The sequence below is a fragment of the Leucopleurus acutus genome, assembly GCF_964270905.1.
Source record: "Leucopleurus acutus genome assembly, chromosome: 3".
NCBI lineage: Eukaryota > Metazoa > Chordata > Mammalia > Artiodactyla > Delphinidae > Leucopleurus > Leucopleurus acutus.
The window spans coordinates 75,120,921-75,145,163 of NC_139145.1; the positions used below are offsets into that span (position 1 = coordinate 75,120,921).

General features: G+C 35.0%; 1 protein-coding gene across 1 annotated transcript in view; it reads right to left on the bottom strand.

The window, feature by feature from the left end:
- The window catches only part of SNX2 (sorting nexin 2), a 53,042-nt gene that overhangs the window by 19,183 nt on the left and 9,616 nt on the right, over positions 1-24,243 (bottom strand). The window contains exons 2-6 of the mRNA XM_082835502.1: positions 11,866-11,983; positions 7,048-7,211; positions 5,611-5,677; positions 5,234-5,277; positions 3,394-3,535 (exon numbers count right to left, since the gene is read on the bottom strand). Of these exons, the coding sequence (XP_082691628.1) occupies positions 3,394-3,535; positions 5,234-5,277; positions 5,611-5,677; positions 7,048-7,211; positions 11,866-11,983 (535 nt within the window). The remainder of the gene's footprint in view (positions 1-3,393; positions 3,536-5,233; positions 5,278-5,610; positions 5,678-7,047; positions 7,212-11,865; positions 11,984-24,243) is intronic.

Here is a 24,243-nt window from a genome sequence, read left to right on the forward strand (position 1 = left end):
TTAACACTACTATCAGATTGCAGATTTTTCTTCTTTCCCTGTTCTTTTTACTCTCAAAATTCGATTCTGTAGAAATGAAGTAATGACATATGTACAACATGGATGAACCTTAAAAATATTATGCTATGTTGACAGAAGCTTGTCACAAAGGACCATGTATTATATGGTTCCCTGTTTTTTGAAATGTCCAGAATTGGAAAATCTATAGAGAAAGTAAGTAAATTAGTGATTGCCTAGGACTGGGGGTGGATGAGGAAATTAGAGGATGATGGCTAAGGGGTAATAGAAATATTCTAAAACTGACTGTGGTGAGGTATGCACAAGTCTGAATATATGAAAAGCTAATAATGAATTATACAATTTAAATGGATGAATTGTATGGCATGTAAATTATATCTCAATAAAGCCATTTAAAAATAGATCATGTAAAACCATGTAATTCTTATTCAGGTTGATACACCTGGTGAAAAACGATATATCACCTATGAATGTTTTAACATAATTCCTCTGAAATACAATAGTTTGAAAAGGAAAACTCATTCAAACACTTAAAATTACCTACCTTGAGTGGATTACTAGGTGTGGGATGTTATTTGACATATTCTGTTTTTGTGAAAAAAAACCTTACCACTATATAATTTTTTGCTTTTTTAAATTCTGTGATCTTCTGCTCATGCTACTTCCTAGAGGTAAGTAACCATTATGCGCCACTGCGGTAAATAAAAACTAACTGTAAGCAGTTACTCCTTAATACTTTTCAACTTCTTTGTTGCTCTGTTTTAAAAGCTTCACAAAAATAGTGCTTTTTAGTCAACTAAGGTTCTATAAAAGCAGTTAACAGTTATATGCTAATGAAAAGACCCCTCTTCCTTTAGTGGCAGTTACAGCTTCCCAGGAAAGAGAAGTTACTATTCTTATTACACCACTGTGTTTGTTACTTGAAAACCACTGGGTATATAATTAAAAGGGCCTCTCATATTTAAAATTTTTCTTAGACAATATATTCATTTTTATTTTTAAAAATTGATGGACAGTATGAAATTTTTTTAATGACTGCTTCTCTACTTGATTTTCTGCCAGGAACTTCACAGAACAACTTGTTACCCACCTTCAATAACTGAAGTTCAGACTTTATGCACACGTTTAGAGGAAACTGTTTAACTTGGCTTCATCTTTTATTTAACTACAATTATTTTTCCTGCTAATTTCTTTATTTATATCTTTTTCTTAAACTGCATTTTATGTGGTTGCCTCAAATTCTTTCAATCTCCTTTTAATTCAATAATTTGTGGAAGGTTGAAGATTATTAGGGCAAAATATTAGTTTGAAACACAACAAACTTGGGCATAAAAATTTAGTTAAAAAAATTTTTTTTTCTGGCTCAATGTTTAAGGCCTAAACTAGTGGATCTAGCCATCAAAATGAGAAAAACTATTTTTTGTTTTTTTCTCTTTTGATATATAAAAATAGCTGTACAATTTAAAGAAAAAAGGATATTAATAACAAATAATTTATGATAAATGAAACTCAAGCTCACTACATAGATAATGGGAGGCCAAAAGATACCACTGCAACAGTTTAGAGGACAGAGAAATAACATTATTAACTAGACTAGCAGTTCTCAGAGTATGGGTAGCATATTCGTAAGGTTTCTGAGACCCTTTGGGCTGATGGGGGATATATACAAAAATCGACCTTCATAATACTAAGCTGCTATTTGTGTCTTTTTTGCTCCCATTCTTTCATGAGAGCTCAGTGGAGTTTTACAAAGGTTATATGATGTGTTGTATCACAACAGGTAGAGTGTAGAAACAGATACGAAAATACAGCTATTTTCTATTAAACCACAATTTAAAGAGATTTTGCAAAAATGTAAAAAACAAAAGCAAGCCACTCAATAAATTTTTTGTCTTATAAAAATTATTTTTCACAAAAATTTTTTAATTTGTTAACAGGTAATGAGTTTATTATTATTATTATTTTTTTTTTTGGCAGTACACGGGCCTCTCACTGTTGTGGCCTCTCCCGTTGCAGAGCACAGGCTCTGGACACACAGGCTCAGTGGCCATGCTCACGGCCCAGCCGCTCCACGGCATGTGGGATCTTCCCGGACCGGGGCACGAACCCGTGTCCCCTGCATCGGCAGGCAGACTCTCAACCACTGCGCCACCAGGGAAGCCCCGAGTTTATTATTTTTAAGTGCATTAATAAATACAATTTTAAAATTCTCATATAATAGGGACTTCCCTGGTGGTGCAGTGGTTAAGAATCCGCCTGCCGATGCAGGGGACACAGGTTCGAGCCCCGGTCCGGGAAGATCCCACATGCCGCGGAGCAACTAAGCCTGTGCGCCACAACTACTGAGGCTGCGCTCTAGAGACCACAAGCCACAACTACTGAGCCCACATGTCACAACTACTGAAGCCCGAGTGCCTAGAGCCTGTGCTCTACAACTAGAAGCCACCACAATGAGAAGCCAACGCACTGCAATGAAGAGTAACCCCTGCTCGCTGCAACTAGAGAAAGCCCACGCACAGCAACAGAGACCCAAAGCTGCCAGAAATAAATAAATAAAATAAATTTATAAAAAAAAAAAATTAAAAAAGAGAAAGAATATAATACATTTAAATATATCAGGTTTCAAAAATCATAAAAGATGGATAAAACTGCTTTTCAAATCAAATGTTTAAAAAAGTAAAAACAATAACTTAAAGATAAGTAAAATTCATTTTGAATACTTTTCAGAATAATAATCATGTATATAAAAAAATAGAAATAAATAAAAACCTATGACTGAAAAGCTTGGAAAATATACTACAAAATTTTAAGACACGACAGATGTTTTTTAATGGTGGGAAAATGGAGGTTTTCCTCCTCTTTTGTAATATTCTGCATATTCTTAACTAAGTAAGCCTTTATTACCTGTAAAAGTAAAAATATTTTTAAATGTTAAATTGAAGTACGTAATAAACTAAGATGAGTTTAAATAGCTCCTGTGTGAGAAAGGCTAGATCAAATCTTTTTGTACAATGTATAGCTAAGCACAAAACACCTCCAAACCCTTAGAAAAATGTTAATATACTAATAATATTGAATATTCTCTAAGTGTTACTCAATAATAAGATACTCTAATGACTCTAAAAGGGTTTTTAGTTGCTTTCACCTTGTCAAATATTTAACATTATATAAATCAAATCCTCAAGTGTTAGAAAATAAAACTTAGCTATACACTCTTCAGTTGATGAATGACTATCAAAAACAGAACACTTAAATCCAGTATTTCTAGATATTGAGATGTCATGATAGTGAATGATCATGGAATATACACATCTATACAGTTAAAACTGAACTAGTAAGAGTAACAACGATAAATTTTTAAAAATTCATACTTACCTACTATACTTTTTTCTGGAGCTGGTGGCACAATATAACCGACATGTAAATACTTGCTTGCTAACTTGCTATGCAAACCGAGAAAGTCACTAAATCTTCTTTTAACTGAAAATTCACTCTTACTGAACATGGAAAGAGAAGTCTACAAGTGAAGAAGAGGTATTTCAAATTTTGAATACTAAACAATTTTTTAGAAGTTAATGTAATACATAATTGTGAACATGCATATATACATATCACACACACTGATCTACTCTGAAAAAAATGCAGAGTAGTTAACTAATGTGATGTAAAGATTTCTAACAACTGAAAAACACCCAAATCATAGAATTTTTTTTTTTTTTTTTACAGAAACTTAAGATCTTGACAGAAAATGTTTGCTTTATTCTACCCTTAACTCATCTCATTGACTCTACCTGTATTTATGCTAATGATTCTTAAATCTTTACCTCTGGCCCAGATCTCCTCTGAGCTTCAGTCCAATAATACATAGCCCAAGGGAAACCTCCACTTAAATCTCACTGCCACCTCAATTTCACCATATTTTCCCCTGCTCCAACATAAGTTCCATGAGTGAAGGGCATTTCTTTGTGTTGTTTACGACTATACTGTAGTCCTTGGAAAAGAGCCTGACCCCAAGGTATTTAATAAATAAGTATCTGTTCAATGAATTAACAAATCTGACTCCATACTGTGCTCCTCTCCTTGTGTTGCCTCTTCTCCAGGATCACTCCAACAACCACAAAGTTCCTCTAGACAAAAACTCAGGGGCTTCCCTGGTGGCGCAGTGGTTGGGAGTCTGCCTGCCGATGCAGGGGACACGGTTTCGTGCCCCGGTCCAGGAAGATCCCACATGCCGTGGAGCGGCTGGGCCCGTGAGCCATGGCCGCTGAGCCTGCGCGTCCGGAGCCTGTGCTCCGCAACGGGAGAGGCCACAACAGTGAGAGGCCCGCGTACCGCGGGGTTGGGGGGGAACTCAGGCATGGGAGGGAGGCTCAAGAGGGAGGGAATATGGGGATATATGTATACTTACAGCTGATTCACTTTGTTGTACAACAGAAACTAACACAACATTGTAAAGCAATTATACTCCAATAAAGATTTAAAAAAAAACACACACACTTAGGCATCCCCCCTTCCTCACTCCTTACATCCAAGCCCTACTGATTCTACCTCCTATACATCACAAGAAGCCATTTATTTCACTCATCCCTAGAACTAATTCCTTAGTATTAAGAATCGCTTCTCACAGCTAGGACTGTTTCAGATCCTCTCTCTTTAAGATTTGAAGGCCTACAATCCCTTTAAGGATTGCAACCGCCTCTTAACTGGAAATCCTGACCTTTACTTTGATCCTCCCAATCCATACTGAGTCAGAGAAAGCTTTCTAGAACAAAGATCAATTGTACCACATTCTTGTTTGAACCTCTTCAATGGCTCTCCATTATATATACTAAGGATGAAGGCTGAATTCCTAATGTGGCTGTTCATAATATAGGAAGGCTTACTGCCAAACAATTTAATCTGGCATCACTTCCTGCAGATCCTAGAAAGAACAATGCTTTCTTGATTTCTGGCTTTTACACAAGCAAATCCCTTTGTCCCTCTCCCACCCAAATCACTTCTCCTACCTTTGCCTAGATTAGATCCCTTCCCGCATACTCTCCCGGAATACTTTACCTACCAAACCACTCAGAACTCATTGTAGCTATTTATATACAACTTTTACTGGATGATAACCTTTGTAAAGACAGTGATCACTTACACCTTAATCACTGTAGTATCCTCATACTACACATGGTGAGGGCTCAATATTTTTTTAAAGGAGCAAAAGACTTACCTTTGTTGTTACTCTATAAGCCATGTAAGCATTCATGCCATCACCTACAAGAAAAGTCAAACTATTAAAAATCATAAGCTTAACCACATGCACACACACAAGGTAACTATATGAGGTAATACATTAACTTGACTGTAGTAATAATTTTATAACATATATTAAATCATCACACTGTACATCCTAAATACACACAATTTTTATTTGTCAATTATACCTCAATAAAGCTGGGAAAAAACAAAACAAGCTGCCACGAGTTTAAAAATAAAAGCACCATTTTAATATTGTAATAATGCATTTAGTTAAGAAAAATAGCACATTAACAACCAAGCTAATTATCAAAAAGAAGCAAGTACAAAATATAATAAATATTAACTTACCAACTTTCTCTGGATCTGATACACCAATTTCTATATCAAAAACATCTCCATTTGCTTCTTCTTCAATCTAGAAAAATTTTTTGTTATTAAAGATTCCAGTTTATATTACTGTCATAATACTAATAACTATAATTTTTACCATCTATCTTTTATTAGGGTCACTGTCACATCAATTTGAAAAGTCACTCAGCACTCCATTTATGAAAAACAATAAAAGCTTTCACATTTCCTGACTATGTAAAAGATACACACACACACACACAAAGACAACAGGAAAAGCATCACTGGGAGAAGGAACAGAAAATCTTGTTTTCCTCCAACTCCTCAGATATAGAGAAAACGTTGTAGTCTTCTGTAGGAATATTGTGGAATGTTTTTGTTCTATATACTCAATCTTCAGATTCAGATTATGAAAATAATTAATTCCTTGATTTTTTTTAATATTAGTATTTTTCAAGGTTGTATCTCTCCTCTTTAAAAACCAGGAGGTAGCCATTACTTTTGCCAGTAGAATCCTATATACTTGCAGGAATTATAAGCAACTTGAGCACCATGATTTCACCAATTACCTAGTAAACACATGTTCTTCTTGAAGCCAATGAAAGCACTATAAAGCTCACTGAAAAAAGAAGTAGGAAAAATGATAAACCTACGGGACTACAGAGAAGCACTTTTCATCCATTGTAAATAAGCAATCCTTATTAATAGCAGTTCTGAGGGAAATTTTTGTTACTTTCAAGAAGAAAACACAGAAACTTAAATCTTGCAAATTTTAAAAGCAATATTAATAGTCTAAAGCTACCAAAAATAAAGGGATGTTTTTCTAATGATAATTTTTTTCAAAGTTGCCCTCCTGTACAGATTTTTTAAAAGTAAGACTTATTTGAACTGTAACACACATAAAGTATATAAATCCTAGGTAAAGAGCTCAATGATTTTTACAAAGTAAACACATCTTCGTAACCAGAATGTAGATTAAGAAAAAACACCATCATTACACCTTAGAAGGTCCTCATGCTTCCTCTCCACTCACAACACATCTCTTACTCTGCCTACATCACCATTAACATTTATTATACTTTTATCAAATAAAATTACTCAAGATACCACTTTATTGTGATTAAGTTTTCAAAGCACTTTCAGACATTACCTTATTTGACCAAGAGAGGAACACTGAGAGGCACACATTACCATCATGAGATCACAAATGACAAACTGCTTGACTTGAGAAGGACAGTGATGTGCCCAAGTTACTGGATGAAAAAGGGGTGGGATAAAATTAGAAGCCAAATCACCTGACCTCTTTAGTTCAGTGTTCTTTTCCAAACATTTCTAAAAGGCTTTGATTACAAATGACTAACAGTAAAGAAATGTTGGGTGGGGGACAAAAAATGTATTATTTACATATTAACTTAGAATATAAACATTTTTCCATACCTCCTCCCTGGATCTGTCAAAGATCACAGGAGCAGACATACTCTTTGATTCAATTCTGGGAGCAATGAGTGTCGTGGGGGTCACAGGTGTGACTGCAGGAGAAGGTTCTGAGGAGAGTATAGGTTCCCTTTCTGGACTGTCCAGAGAAACTTCTTCTGTAGCTTCTAGATAAAAATTAAACAAGTTAGTTGAGGACACTGGTAACAAACTCCCAATAGTCTACAGAGCAGTCAATAAATTATGAAAAATATTTTTATATGATCCACAATATCAAAATATTATTTTAAAATAACTGTTATAAATAATTTATGAATCCTTCCTTAATTGTTTATCAAAACTTTAAAACCAACAGTGACTTTGTTGATTTTAGGAAGAATCCCAGTAAGTCAGCATAACTGTCTATACTAGTGGTAGGGATAAAGCCAGTAGGAAAGCAATGACGTGGATAATTCCACATTCATTTGTGTTTGGATCTGTAATATATCTAATACGTGTGGTAACTTACCTTCCAAAATCTTGTATTCAGGCTAACATTACTATTCCTTTATACATATGAACACAAATTTCATGGCAGAAAACTGCCCAGAACTATCCCAACTGGGATTAAAACTTTGTTATGGAAAGTCCACAATGTTAGTAATCTAAAGCAATTAACCACTAAAGATTACTGGATATTAGCTGAATACACAAATACGACGCAAAACAAACAGGTGCTTAGGTTTTCATTTAAAGTGTTCGTTCATTTGAAAAATCTAAAATTAAATATATTTAAAAACAAATCAAATCGATAAACTGAATGTCTACAAGCTATGTAACATGTGCTAAATGCAATGGAGAACAATAAAGAAATGTAAAATATCATACCTGCCCTCAGGGAGTTTATAATCTAGTTGGGAAAACAAGACATAAGCATGTGGAATGTTAAATAATAATAAAAGAAAAACAACAGCCAAGAGAAAAAGAAAATTACAAGACATTTAATTGCTGTATGAACTAAAGAATAAACACTATAATTTGAGTTAAGTGGGACAGAATAATTTAGGCTGGGGAAAATGAGGAATATTTTTGAAACTGAATTGAGAAGATCTGAATGAGTTTAGAGAAAAAATGAGGGAAGCATTCCACGAAAATGAAATACAGTTGACCCTTGAACAACGCGGGAGTTAGGGCTGCCGACCCTCCACACAGTCAAAAATCTGAGTATAACGTATAGTTGGGCCCTCCATATATGTGGCTCCTCTGTATTCGAGGTTTCACATCCTTGGATTCAGTCAACCTCAGATCAAGCTGTACTGTAGTATCTGCTAATTTAAAAAAATGCACATTAGTGGACCCGAGCAGTTCAAACTCATACTGTTCAGGAGTCAACCATAACAGCATAAGCTAAAAGCAAAGCCAGAAAAGTGAAAATTACAATCAGTGGCCAAAATGATAATCTGTTGGTTTATAGAATGCTACCAGGAAAAGGCAGGCAGGAGTATAAAGGAAACAGGATCAGATCAGCCGTTTCTAACCTGAGTTTCCTACATTCCTTGAGGTTTGGGAAGGTAGTAATGATAGTGAGTCATTTTAATACCTCAAAAAGTATATCACTAGTAACATGTTATTTACCTGAAGTGGTATCTTACCTCTTGGATTAGGAGGTACAAACTACTATGCATAAAATAAATAAGCTACAAGGGTATACTGTACAGCACAAGGAATACAGCCAATATTTTATAACTATAAATGGAGTATAAACTTTAAAAATTGTGAATCACTATGTTGTAACCTGAAACTTACACAATATTGTACATCAACTATACCTCAATAAAAAAAATAAGTAAAAATTTTTTTAAAAAAGAAAATAAAATGGATAGAGATTTAGGCTCAGCAGACCAATGTACAATTTGCTTTAAATTCTTCCCATGAAAAAGTATTATTTTAGTAAAAGTGATCTAACATACTACAAATTAACAAAAATTAATTAAAACCAGACCTAAAGATTCCATAAAATGCCCCATATGTAAGTACAAAGATTAGCATTTCCTTGGAAGAGATACTTTGCAGATAAGTATACACTGATTATGTCAGTGTCAGCTAATTAATATTTCACTCAGACCACAGACACCAGAGAATTTTTTAAACAAAGGAATACTCATTAAACTTAGATTTGGTATCATTTGCTGAAAAGTGTAAGTGAAATAAGCTAAATGGCAGAAACAATTCTAAAAGTCTAGGACAATTTCAATATTGGCAATTTGCTCACCCTCCCTTATTCTTCTAGGACAGTTTCCTAGTATGTTCAGTGTAGCTTAGTGCAGGATGTAAGTAATGGTGGAAAGGGGCTCTGTAGTCACCCATATTTGGTGAACACTCTGTAAGTAAGCTAGTAACAGTAACAAAAGTCACACTTGAACTTTTTCTAATACCACTTCTGACATAATAGTATTTGAAATGCTACCCAAAATACATGAGCATACATACCAATTACAATCTAATCTTATGGTTTTAAAACCAAATGGCTAAATCACTAGAGCAATACCTATAGTTTCTCCTCTGATACATGTCTTAGAACACCTAATGATGTCATTATGAAATGCAGCTGAGTTTAAGATGAAAGATAAAGCATAAACAAAAGAAACAAAAGAAACAAATAACTATTTTTACTGCTTAGTCCATGTCCCTCCTTAAAAACAAAGACAAACAAAACAAACACTGACATTGACCATACTTGTATCATTATATTTAGTATAGGCTGCACTAGGTAGACTAAAACACAAAAAAAGATTTTTCTAATCAAGCTTAGTGGGCAAATATCACTGTATAATCCGCATGTGGCAAACTGATCAGCTGGGCACACTGTAAACAAGAAAACCCTCTTTCCTTACACAAACACACACACACAGTTCTGTTTTTAGAGTTTCAGCACACTCATTAACAGAATTCTGAGACTTAAAGGTGAAAGATCCTTTAATAAAATGGATAATCTAAGTGTTCTATGTATGACCCTCTACTATTAGAGGAATAGGCACAATTTTAGATTAGCACCTACTTAGCAGAGAAAGAACTTGTGTCATCTTTCAGATTAAAACATAAATGCCATGAAAAAACTTTTAAGGACTGCCTGGAAAAAAGTCCATGAAAGGAAAGAAAAAGGAGTATTACAACTTTGGTTAACTGTCATCATACTCTAAGTTGTAAGGCAGCTACAAAAAAAGGGGGGTGGGGGTAGGAAAATGATTGGAATTTGGTATCACATTTTTAACTTTCTGACGTGAATTCATAAAATACATGAATTTATCTGCAGTGAAAACTTTTCATATATCAAGCAGGAAATTATATGGACCTCTGTGATGGAGGATTGTATCTTTAAACATATTTGTAGGGGACTTCCCTGGTGGTGCAGTGCTTAAGAATCTGCCTGCCAGGACTTCCCTGGTGGCACAGTGTTTAAAAATCCGCCTGCCAATTCAGGGGACACGGGTTCGATCCCTGGTCCAGGAAGATCCCACACGCTGTGGAGCAACTAAGCCTGCTCACCACAACTACTGAGCCTGTGTGCTGCAACTACTGAAGCCCGTGCACTCTAGGGCCCGTGTGCCGCAACTACTGAAGCCCATGCGCCTAGAGCCCATGCTCCACAAGAAGAGAAGCCACAGCACCACAACAAGGAGTAGCCCCCGCTCACTACAACTAGAGAAAGCCCTCGTGCGGCAATGAAGGCCCAACGCAGCCAAAAAAAATACAGGATGGTTTGAATATTCAACCACTATAAAAGCTGAGGATGTATTATTAAGTTTTAACTCATGAAAGCCAGTTTAGGTAAATTAAGCTCTTAAATACACAAAGATTTACTATTTTAATTATTTGTGTCACTAATTCTAAGGAAGATTTTGCTTTTTAATATCCAAACATTAATTTGTACCTAAATTTTAATCTTAAAACAGATAACTGTTTTAAAGAGTCCAATTTTTTAAAAGGTAGAATGGACTACACCAAATCCTGCCCCCATATCAAAAATAAATTCCTGAAATATCAATTTACTCACCTAAAATTCAATCAAAATGGAACATGTGGTAAATACTGAAGCAGTTTATTAAAACAGATTTCAAATATAAGTAGACTATAAATTAAGTGATTGTTTTAAATTATTTTTTTATTTAAAAAAATTTTATTTATTTTTGGCTGCATTGGGTCTTCATTGCTGCGCACAGGCTTTCTCTAGTTGTGGAGAGCGGGGGCTACTCTCTCTTGTGGTGCACGGGCTTCTCACTGCGGTGGCTTCTCTTGTTGGAGAGCATGGGCTCTAGGCATGCAGGCTTCAGTAGTTGTGGTGCACGGGCTTAGATGCTCCACAGCATATGGGATCCTCCCGGACCAGGGATCGAACCCATGTCCCTGCATTGGCAGGCGGATTCTTAACCACTGCGCTACTAGGGAAGTCCCTAAATTAAGTGATTTTTAAGTCCAGAGTTTAATTTTGCTTGTGACAACTTGTAAGTAATAAGAAAATATAATCACTTGCTATTTCTCAAAGTATGAATGCCACAACCATTAGTTTGAGTGCAAGTACTGATCAAAATAATCAAATTATTAGTGTAACTTATTTTCACATGCTTAAAACCAGAAAGGATCACATTTGTGCTTCTTTCAACAGTCTTTATTTTTCACAAAGCAAATTAACTGAAATTTCCTATCCTCCTCAGTTGGTAACAAGAAGAGCTACCATTAATACTTTACAAAAAATGTCAGTTCTGCTTTAGAGAATATTTTCTAACAGAATATATGCTATAATTGACAATTATTTTTTTTTAAAATAAAGGTACTTATAATTACCTGCAAAAAGGTCTTCTCTGTCATCATCCAGCACAACTTCTGCAGGTTTTGGACCATTGGAGTTCGTACTAATATCTTCTGTAATGAGACTAGCTGGATCTGGAGATGATGGACTTGACTGTTAAAAAAACAATAATTGACAATGGATTGCCATGTTTGTCTGTTATATCTCTATACACTACAGAAATAGAATATTCTCTTGATAAGAAAAGAAGACGAACAGCTATTTATAGTTCCTCCTTTGAGGGTAAGAATGAATCAAAAACATACTTTTACTCATTTTCTCCTTTCTTAACAAGAAGTCACTTAAGATTTAAAAATAAAATCTTCTCTAGTCACCCAGTTAGATACACTAATTTGCCATGTTGACTTATAATTAACAAAAACAAATTTTAATGATTTACATAGTATATAATATTATGACATAATAATAAATATCATATCTTGAAAACATGTTGCATGAGTAAGAAGTTCCAACTACTTACTTTACTGTAAGAGGAAGCTTTAACAGTAGTTGAATTGAGACTACAATTATTCTAAAATTTCTATAGTTTCAAACTAAAAATATGCCCTCCCTCAAATATTTACATTTCAACTAAGCTAAGGGACTATTTTTGTACTTTTTAAAGTACAAAGGTCAGCAAAATGGAATGAAGATTGTAAAGCTTTTAGTTTTATCACAGTTTTCTTATAGTCATAGTTAAAACCAATACTATTTTTTAAAAAAAAATAACAAAAAGGAAGTTGAATACGTCAAAAGTGCACAGCTAGATATTTTTACAAACCCAACATCCCTGTGTAATCAGCACCCAGATTAAGAAAGAGAACATTATCATCAACTCTAGAAGCTCCACTCATGCTCCCTCCCATTCTTTACCCTCTCTCCACCCAGGCTTCTACCAACATGGATTTGTTTTTCCTGTTTTCACTCTTCATGGAACTGGAATCATACAAAATATATTGTTGTGTATTTGGTTTTTTATCTTAATGTTATATATACGAGATTCTTCTATATTACTGTATGTAATAATAGGACACTCATTTTCGTTTCTGTAAATATTTCACTGTGTAAATACATCACAATTGATCCATTCTACTGTTGATGGGCATTTGGGTTTTCAAATTTCATTATCAGTTTTATACCACTACCAATAGCACTGTATAAACTTTCTAGTACATATATCTTTTAGCAAACAGTGAACAAATGTCTGTTTGGTATGTACCTAGGAGTGAAATACCCGGATCATAGGGTAGGTGAATGTTCTTTAGAAGATATCACTAAACATTCTTCTAAAGTGGTTATTTAATTTATACTCCCACCGGTAATATATGAAAATTTCAGTTGCTCCATACCCTTGTTAACACTTTACTATATTCCATCTTTTTCGTTTTAGCGATTATGGAGGGTGTAGAGTGTATCTTTTGTGGTTTGAATTTGCATTTCCCAGATGAATAATGATGCTGAGCAATTTTTCATATGATTAACAGACATTTGGATATCTTCTTTCGGGAAGGGTCTCTTCAAATATTTTCCCTATTTTTTTCTATTGTTCCTATTGATTTGTAATTCTTTACATGTTCTAGATACAAGTTCTTTGTGAGATATGTATCACAAATATTTTTCTCCCAGTCCGTACTTAATGCCTTTCCACTTACTTAATGGTAGGTATTGATGAATAGAAGTTCTTAATTTTAGTAAGGGTAAATTATCAACTTTGTTTTAAGATTAGTAAATTTTTTGTAGGATGAATAATTTTTCTTTTTTAAACACTGTCCAGGGAACACTGAGACATGTCTCTTCTTCTTCATTTTTTTTTAATATTTACTTATTTATTTGATTGCACCAGGTCTTAGTTGCAGCATGCCTGTGGGATCTAGTTCCCTGACCAGGGATCAAATCTGGAGCCCTGCACTGGGAGTGTGGAGTCTTATCCATTGCGCCGCCAGGGGAGTCCCCAAGGATGAATAATCTTTTAAGGCCACTCCTAATTCATAAGATTTTCTGATCAGCTTTCTGAGTAAACTATCCTCTTCAGCACGAGGACATTTCTTAAGAGCTTTCAAAAACAGTTTAAATTCCTTATGGGAAAATTTTAAAAAGCGGTGTTTTTTCTCTCAGGAGCTCATGCTTAAACTCTCACAAAGGTATGCCTCTATTTACCTTAGCATTTTTTCTTGAAGAAATTTGGAAACAAATAAGCTTTTATTATAAGCTTCGTCTAGAAGATGTTCCTGACCACCTCAATCTCATCTCTAGCTGAGTCTGGTTAGGTGAGTGATATATATGCTTCCACAGCATATCTATTTCTTTTGCCATAATTTCTCTTACCACACTATATTATAATTATTATCTGTTTATAGACTACAAATTCTATAAGGAAAGAAGAATGTCTTATTTTGCTTATTACTTTTTATCAGGTTCCTGGCCGCAAACACTCAATGACTATCTGTTAACTGAATTCTAAGAAAATAATTACAAATATGTGTAAGAATTGGCCACAAGTTTATCAACCAGATTGTCTATAATACTGAAAGGTTTGAAATACCCTAAAGCACAGCTACCTAAAAATGTAGCAGAGTGGCTCCAACACCCATTCATGATAAAAGCTCTCAGTAAACTAGGAATACAGGGGAACCTCCTCAATTTGAGAAATAGCTACAAAAAACCTAGAGCTAACATCACACTTAATGAGAAACTCAGAGCTATCTCACTAAGATCAGGAACAAGGCAAGGATCCCCCCTGTCACTACTGCTTTTCAACATCATATTGCAAGTCCAAGCTAAAGCAGTAAGACAAAACAAGGAAATAAAAGGTATATAGATTGGGAAGAAATAAAACTGTCTTCACAGATGACATGATCCTCTAAGTAGAAAATCCAGAAGAACTGACAAAAAAGGCTCCCAGAACTAATAAGCAATTATAGCAAAGCTGTAGGATACAGGTTAACATACAAAAGTTAATCACTTCTATATACCAGCAACAAACAAACAGAATTTGAAATTAAAAAAAAAAATTTACATCAGCACCCAAAACAACTAAATACTTAGGAATAAATCTAACAAAATATGTATCAATACAATATCCATATGAGAAAAACTAAAAACTAAAACTAATAAATCTAACAAAATATGTATCAATACAATATCCATATGAGAAAAACTCTAATGAACAAAATTAAAGAACTAAATAAATGAAGAGATATTCTGTATTCATGAATAGGAAGATTCAATATTGTCAAGATGTCAGTTCTTCCTGACTTGATCCACAGATTCAATGCAATACCAATCAAAATCCCGGCAAGTTATTTTGTGACTATCGATAAAATGATGCTAAAGTTTACACGGAGAAGCAAAAAACCCAGAAGAGACATTACTGAAGGAGAAGAACAAAATGGGAGGACTGAAGCTACCTGACTTCAAGACTTACCATAGGCTACAATAATCAACACAGTGTGGTACTGGTGAAAGAACAGATTAATGGGACAGAATAGAGAGCCCAGATATAGATCCACATAATATGGCCAGTTGATTTTTTGACAAATGATCAAAGGCAATACAATGGAGAAAACTTAGTCTCTTCAACAAATAGTGTTGGAACAACTGGAAATCTACATGTGAAAAAAGAATCTAGACACAGACCTTACACCCTTCACAAAAATCAACTCAGAATGGATCACAGACCTAAACGTAAAGCACAAAAGTATGAAGTTTCTAGAAGATAACATAGGAGAAAATCCAGATGACCTTGGGTTTCATAATGAGTTTTTAGATACAACAGAGGCACAATCCATGAAAGAAAGACTTGATAAGACAGACTCCACTAAAATTAAAATGAAAACTTCTGCTCTGCAAAAGATAGTGTCAAGAAAATGGAAAAACAAGCTGTAGACTGGGAGAAAATATCTGCAAAACACACAGCTGATAAAGCACTGTGATCCAAAATATACAAAGCACTCTTAAAATTAAACAATTAGAAAATGAACAACTCGGTTTAAAAACAGGACAAAAACCTTCAAGATACTTCACCAAAGATAAACGCATGGCAAATAAGCATATGAAAACATGCCCCACATCATATTATCATTAGAGAAATGCAAATTAAAACAACAATGAGACACCGTTATACCTCATAGTGGTACATTCTATATACCTATTAAAGTAGTCAAAATTTGGAACACTGACAACACCAAATGCTGATGAGGATGTGGGGCAACAGGAACTCTCATTCACTGCTGGTGGGAATGCAAAGTGGTACAGCCACTATGGAAGACAATTTGGCAGTATTTTTATAAGATGAGCATACTCTTATCATACATTCCAGCAACCGTGAACTTTAGTATTCACCCAGAGGAACTGAAAACTTATGCCCATACAAAAACATGCACATAATGTTTACAACAGCTTTATTCATAATTGCAAAAACTTGGAAGCAATGAAGATGTTCTTCAGTAGGTGAATGGGTAAATAAACTACAGTACATCCAGACAATGGAATATTATTCAAACTAAAAGGAAATGAGCTTTCTAACCATGAAAAAATACAGAAGAAACTTAAATATTACTAAGTGAAAGAAGCCAGTCTGAAAAAGCCTACTGTATAATTACAACTATATGACACTGTGGAAAAGGCAAAACTATGGAGATAGTAAAAAGATCAGTGGGTTGGGGGAAGGAAGGGATGAACAGGCAGAGCAGAGAGGATTTTTAGGACAGTGAAACTACTCTGTATGATATTGTAACAGTGAACACATATCATTATACGTTCATCCAAACCCAGAGAATGTACAATACTAAGTGAACCTTAATGTAAACTATGGATCTTGGGTGATTATGATGTGTCAAACTGGTTTCACCAATTGTAGCAAAAGTATCACTATGGTGGAGGATGTTGATAATGAAGGAAAATGCATGTGTAGGGGCATTATATGGGAAATCTCTATACCTTCCATTCAATTTTGCTGTGAACTTAAAACTGCTCTAAAAAGTAGTCTATTTTTCAAACAATGTAGTAGCAGAGTGGCATTTACTGACATAGAAAGATGCTTTTAATATGCCATTATATAAGAGAAATAGTTACACATGTGACCCGGTTTCCTGACACTACTCATTAAAAATAAATGTTTTCAGCAGTTGGCCCTCTGTTTCTGGGGTTCCAACAGATTCAACCAACTGAAGATTGAAAATATTAAAAAAGTAAATTCCAGAAAGTTCCAAAAAGCAAAACTGGAATTTGCCACACACCAGCAACCACTTACACAGCATTTACCTTGTACTTACAACTATTTACAAACATTTACATTGACATAGGTATTATAAATAATCTAGAAATGATTTTAAATATATGGGAGAGATTGTATATAGATTATATGCAAATACTATGGCATTTTATATAAGAGACTTCCATAAAAGGGATTTTTGGTATCTGTGGGATGTCCTGGAACCAATCCCCTGTGGATGCTGAGGGAGAACTGTACTTGTTTTGAATAAGATACAGGCATTAAGGACCTACATATAATATACCTGTACCCTCAACTTCATTTTGAACAAAGATTTTATTTTTGAATACCAAAATTTCCTGGAGATCAAAGCTCTGGATTGTAGTTCTGCCTGCACACTAACTTGTCTATGGTTACATAAATTTCCTTGAGTACCATTTTTTTGTCTATTTAATGAGAAGTATATCAGAATTGCTATAACAGTCTTTTTTTTTACCTACACATTTTACTATTTCACAATTTCTAAATCTAAAATCACCTAATTCGATTTCTTTTTGCATTTCTTAACCTTGCTTGATAATAACTTTGAAAAAGCAAAACACCAAAATTTGTAAAAACTAAATGCAACTTTAAAAATAGTCTCAACTCACTGCTATAATTTAATGCCTGTGTAATGAACCTGTGACCAAATCTCAAGAGAAAAGACAATCAACAGATCCCAACTCCAAAACAGCTCAGATGTTCGAAGTATTAATCAAACATTTATAAGCTTTTCCAATTATGCTCCATGAGATAAAGGTAAATACATATGAAGTGAATGAAAAGAAAGATGTTCACAGCAAAGAAACAGAAACTACCAAAAAAAAAAAAAAAGGAAAATTTCAGAACTGAAAAAAATTATCTAAAGTAAAAAGTTCAGTCTCCCTGGTGGCGCAGTGGTTGAGAGTCCGCCTGCCGATGCGGGGGACATGGGTTTGTGCCCCGGTCTGGGAGGATGCCACATGCCGTGGAGCGGCTGGGCCCGTGAGCCATGGCCGCTGAGCCTGTGTGTCCCGAGCCTGTGCTCCGCAATGGGAGGGGACGCAGCGGTGAGAGGTCCACGTACCCCACACACACACACACACACACACACACACACACACAAAGTTCGCATAATGGGTTCAATAAAAGACTGAAGATGACAGAAAAAAGTGTCAGTGAACTTGAAAATAAATCCACATAAAGTATCCAATCTGAATAACAGTGAAACAAAAGTTGAATAAAATGAACAAGGGGGACTTCCCTGGTGGTCCAGTGGTTAAGAATCCGCCTTCCAATGCAGGGGACATGGGTTCGATCCCTGGTTGGGGAACTAAGACCCCACATGCTGCAGGGCAACTAAGCCCACGTGCTCTAGAGCCTGTGTGCCACAAGTAGAGAGCCCTTGTGCCGCAACTACTGAGCCCGTGCACCACAACAAAAGATCCTGCATGCCGCAACTAAGACCCGATGCAGCCAAATAAATTAAAAAGTAAATATTAAAAAAAAATGAACAAGGCCTCAGGAGTCTGTAAGATAATATCAAAAAGTCTAACACTCATGTCACTGAAGTTCCTTTTTGCACAAATATTTACAGAAGAAATGGTTGAAAATTCCTGAAGTTGAAGGACATAAATTTATAGGAGCAAACCTCAAAGAGGATAAAACCAGAGAAAACTATGTTTACACACATCATCACACAGCTAAAAATAAAAGTATTAGAGAAACAAATGAAAGTAGTGAGAGAAAAAACCCATTTTTACAGGGGGACACCAATTAAAATGACCATAGATTTCTCATCAGAAATCACAAAGACTAAGAAAACAGTCTAAGAATACTTTCAAAGTGATGGAAGAAAGAACTGTCTACCCACAAATCTATAAACAGCAAAAATACCCTTCAGGAATAAAGGTAAAACAGTTTTCAGATGAAGCACAAATAAGATAATTCTCCATCAATAAACCAGGTCTAAAAAAAACAGTAAAGGAAATTCTTTACGCTTAAGAAAAATGATACAAGAGGAAACAATGAATGAAGGAAAAGCAACAGAAATGCTAAATATCTGAATAACAAAAAGAAACTACGTTTTCCCTCTTCAATTCTCTAAAATAGATACGTCTATTCAAAGTAAAAATTGTAATGCAGTCCATAGTTATAATACATGTAGACTATTAACAACCTATAATGTATTCTTATCATAACTGAATGTTTATACTACTCTAATATCTTGGGTATTCATTTTTCTCTGACATCAAAGTCAGAGAATGAAAAACTGGCATGTTGATGTAAGAAAAAGGACTCTTTTATATCATAGTTCAGTGCCTGAGAGTGGAGAACAAGATGGGAATGGTGTGGACGGGTGAGCAACACCAGTAATGGCTGTGGTGGCAGCAGTCACCCCACTGTGGGGAGACTATGAGGCATGCACTTTCTATTGGTGCCCATCCATCAGCAGCATGGAGTGCCCTGCTCCACTGCTCACAGAGCAGTCATGGAGCACTCACTCATTAAAGGCTCTCAGGACTCGCTTATCTCTGCCCCTGCCTCTCCATGTCTCCTTCAGTTTCCTAGTGAGTTCAGGAAGAGTTGTTCTCCACTGGATGGAAAGGAGTAAGGAGAGAGTGGTCCATCAAACAAGAAAGTGATGGTGGAAGGGTACAGTAACAGCTTCTGGGTGATCAGAATTATAGTTGTCTGAGACAGGCAATAAGGAGACATCAGTGTTTTTAATAAATATATATTCTTTTCTTCCCCTATATCATCATTTAGTAGTTTTCTAGAGATTATTTTTATTAAAAGTTTCAAGGTTGCTAATACCTCTTCACAAAAAAACAAAAACAAAACAAAACAATTAGTGCTTTGGATTGCAACGAAGACTAAAGAAGCCCACCTAATCCTCTTTCTCCCACTGATTAACACTAAAAGCTCTGGATAGAATACAGAAACAATGATCTAAAAGTAAAAAATAGGCAGGGCTTCCCTGGTGGCGCAGTGGTTGAGAGTCCGCCTGCCAATGCAGGGCACATGGGTTCGTGCCCCGGTCTGGGAAGATCCCATATGCCATGGAGCGGCTGGGCCCATGAGCCATGGCCGCTGAGCCTGTGTGTCCGGAGTCTGTGCTCCGCAACAGGAGAGGCCACAACAGTGAGATGCCCGCGTACCACAAAAAAAAAAAAAAAAAAAAAGAGCATCTAGAACAATTCTTTGCTCAAAAAGACAAAAAGTTTTGGGAAGATGGAATTATGAAGTTGCCTAGAAAATGGCAGAAGGTAGTGGAACAAAAGGGTGAATACGTTGCTCAATGAAGTTCTTGGTGAAAATGAAAAGTGTGTCTTTTATTTTTACTTAAAAACCGAAGGCACTTTTTGGCTAACCCAATACTTGCTATGCTTTGAGTAAGAAAGTCCTTTACCACGTCAACTTCCAGCAACCATAAAACAAGTTAATCTGTTACCTTACCAGGAGGGTAAAGTTTACCCTTTACAGTTCTTGAAAGAAAAAATTAGTGACCTTGAAGATAAATCATTAGGAAATCTCCAATCTGAGTAATAGAGAGGAAAAAAGAAATGAAGAAAATGAACAGAACCCCAAGGATCTGTGAAACAGTATAAAAAGGTCTAACATTCATGTTACTGAAGTCCTAGAAAAAGAGCAATGCAAAACAATATTTAAAGAAATGATGCCTAAAAACTCTCCAAATTTGGCGAAGACATTAATTTACAGATCCAAAAAAATGAAAACTCCAAACAGGACAACTTCAGAGAAAACTAGATGCAGCCTCATTATTAAAAATGGCTGCAATGTGGGACTTCCCTGGTGGTCCCGTGGTTAAGAATCCACCTTTCAATGCAGGGGACGTGGGTTCAATCCCTGGTCAGAGAACTAAGATCCCACATGCTGTGGGGCAACTAAACCTAGGCGCTCTAGACCCCACGTGCCACAACTAGAGAGTCCATGTGCTGCAACTACTGAGCCCAGGCTCTGGAGCCCATGCACCACAACTAGAGAGCCAGCATGCCACAACAACTGAGCCTGTGCTCTGGAGCCTACGTACCACAACTACAGAGCCTACGTGCTACAATTACTGAACCCACACGCTCTGGAGCTCACACATTGCATCTAGAGAGAAGCTCGCATGCCACAACAAAGAGCCCACATGACGCAACTAAGACCCTATGCAGGCAAATAAATACATAAATAAAAATGTTTAAAAAAAAAAGAACCAAAGAAATGGTAACTGTGGAAATAAAATAGACCATTTTTCTTTTCTTAAAAGTTATTTAAAATGTATGTAACTATGAGAGCAAAAATTATAACAATGGTAAAGTTTTCAATGAATGGAAATGTAATACACATGAGAAATACAACATGAAAGAAGGAAGATAAATGGACCTATATGGTTGTAAGGCTCTGAATTTTGTTTGTCAAAGTACAATATTAACTCTAATTGGACTGTAAATGTTTAGGTATATATTTCCCTCTGTTTTCAGAGGGAAAAACAGAAGAGAAAAACAGTAATCAAATAAAATGCTAGATCTAATGCAATCACACCAATAATCACATTAAATGTAAATATTCTCAACACCCCAATTAAAAGACAGAAGTGACCATATTGTGTACAAAAATAACAATGCACAACAATATGCTGCCTATAAAACCCTACTTTAAAGACATAGGTAAGTTAAAAGTAAAAGAATGGAAAAAACATGTCATGCTACCAAAGAAGAGCTGGAGTGTTACATTAACATCAGATAAAATAAACTTAAGAATAAGGAGTATTATCAGCAATTAAGAGGGGTATCATGTGATAAAAGGATCAATTTACCAAGAAATTATAATAATACTAAATTACAGTAATTGATACAATAAATAGATAATAAGGGAAGATAGAGAAGACCTGGAAAATACTATCAATCAACTTGACTTAACATTTAGAGAACACTTCAACAATAACATTAGACTATATACATGTTTTTCAAGTGTACACAAACTGTTCATCATAACAGATCACATTCTGGTCCATCAGACAAACCTTAACAAATGTAAAAGAACTGGAGTCATAAAACATTCTCTGACACTAATAAAATAAACCTGTATCAGCAACAGAAAACTATCTGGAAAATCCTCAAATTTTGGAAATTAGCACATTCTAAATAACCTATAAGTCAAACAGGAAATCACAAGGGAAACTTGTGACTAGAAAATAGTTTAAATTGAATAAAAACAAAAACACAGTATCAAAATTTGTGGGATGCAGCTAAAGCGGTGCTTACAGCGAAATACATAGCTAAATACTAGCACTCAAAAAAAAAAAGTCTTAAACCAATGATCAAAGCTTGACAAAACAGAAGAGCAAACTAAACAGACAGCAAGCAGAAAGAAATTAATGAAACTAAAAAACAAAACAAAAAATAAACAAGAAACCAAGAGACCAAAAACGGATTCTTTGGGAAGATTCCAATAAAATGACAAACCTTTAGCATGATTAAAATGAATGAATAAATAAGCAAACAAAGAGATGACATAAATTACCAATATAAGCAATGAAAAAGGAGGGGCATTACCCAGACTACACAGATACGGTAATAGGATAATGGAGTATTATGAAAAGCCTATGCCCATGAATTTCACAGCTTACACTGAACAGACAAATTCCTCGAAAGTCACATACCACCAAAGTTCAACAAGAAGAAATACTTCTGTATCTATCAGATACACTGAATTTGAAGTTAAAAATCGTCCAGCAAACAAAACATGTTCAGATGATTTTACTAGCAAGTTCTGTCAACACTTAAGGCAGACATATGAGTAATTCCACACAACCTCTTCAAGAATATAGAAGAGGAGGAAACACTCTCCAACTCATTTAATGAGGTAAGCATTTCTGATACCAAAATCAGACATAACGAGTATAAGAAAATGACACACAAATATCTCTCACAAACACAGACACAATAACAGAAAAACACTAGCAAACTGAATGTAGCAATATATAAAAAGTATAAACACATTATGATTGTGTGGGGTTTATGCCAGGAATTCAAGGTTTAGTCAACATTTGATAATCAATCAATATAATCCAGTTTATCAATAAACTAAAGAGAATTATATGAACATCTTATTAGATGCAGAAAACTCATTCACCAACATCAACATCATTCAGAAATACAAAAGTCAGAAAACTAGAAATAGAAGGAAACTTCTTTAACCCAATAAAGGTCATCTACCAAAAAAAAAAATATTTAAGGGAGAAAAAAATGAATATTTTCCTCCTATTAGCACGAAAGGGGAAAAGATACCCACTCTCACCATTTCTGTTCAGTATTACAATATTGGTTCTAACTAGTGCATTAAGACAAGAAAAAGAAAGACATACAGATTGGAAAGAAATAAAACTCTAATCAGAGACATGACTGTTTACATAGAAAATCCCAAAGGTTCTACAAAAAAACCTACTAGAACTAGAATGTTTAGCAACAGTTGCAGAAAGCAGGGTAAATATGCCACCAATGAGCAAATGTGAAAGATATAAGGGCACCAAAAAACTATAAAATAGGTAAAACTAATAAAATATGTACTAGATCTGTATGCTGAGAACTATGAACACTGATGAAAAAGATCAAGACAGACCTAAAAGAAAAAAAAAAAAGAGAAATAGTATACTTATGGCTTAAAGGCTCAATATTGTTAATATGTTAATTCTCCCCCAAACTAGTTAATGGATTCATTACAATCTCAATTAAAATCTCAGCAGGAATTTTTGATAGAAATCAATAAATAGATTCTAAAATTATATGGATAGGCAAAAGAACTAGAATAGCCAAAACTATTTTGAAAAGAACGAAGTCACTGGATTCACACTACCTGATTTCAAGACTCAGTTAATCAAGGTAATCAAGACAGCATAGAACTGGCAAAAAGATAGTCAAAAGATCAATGAAATATAGAGTCCAGAAATATATATGCTCTACTGATTTTTGACAAAGATGCAAAGACAACCCAATGAAGAAACTTTTAAAGTCTAGCTTCTCTAACTTAATATAAAACATCTGAAATTCACTGATGTTTGTGGCATGTACTGAAAAATACTATCAACTAACAATATTTATAGAACATTCCACCCAATATCAGGCTAAATACATTC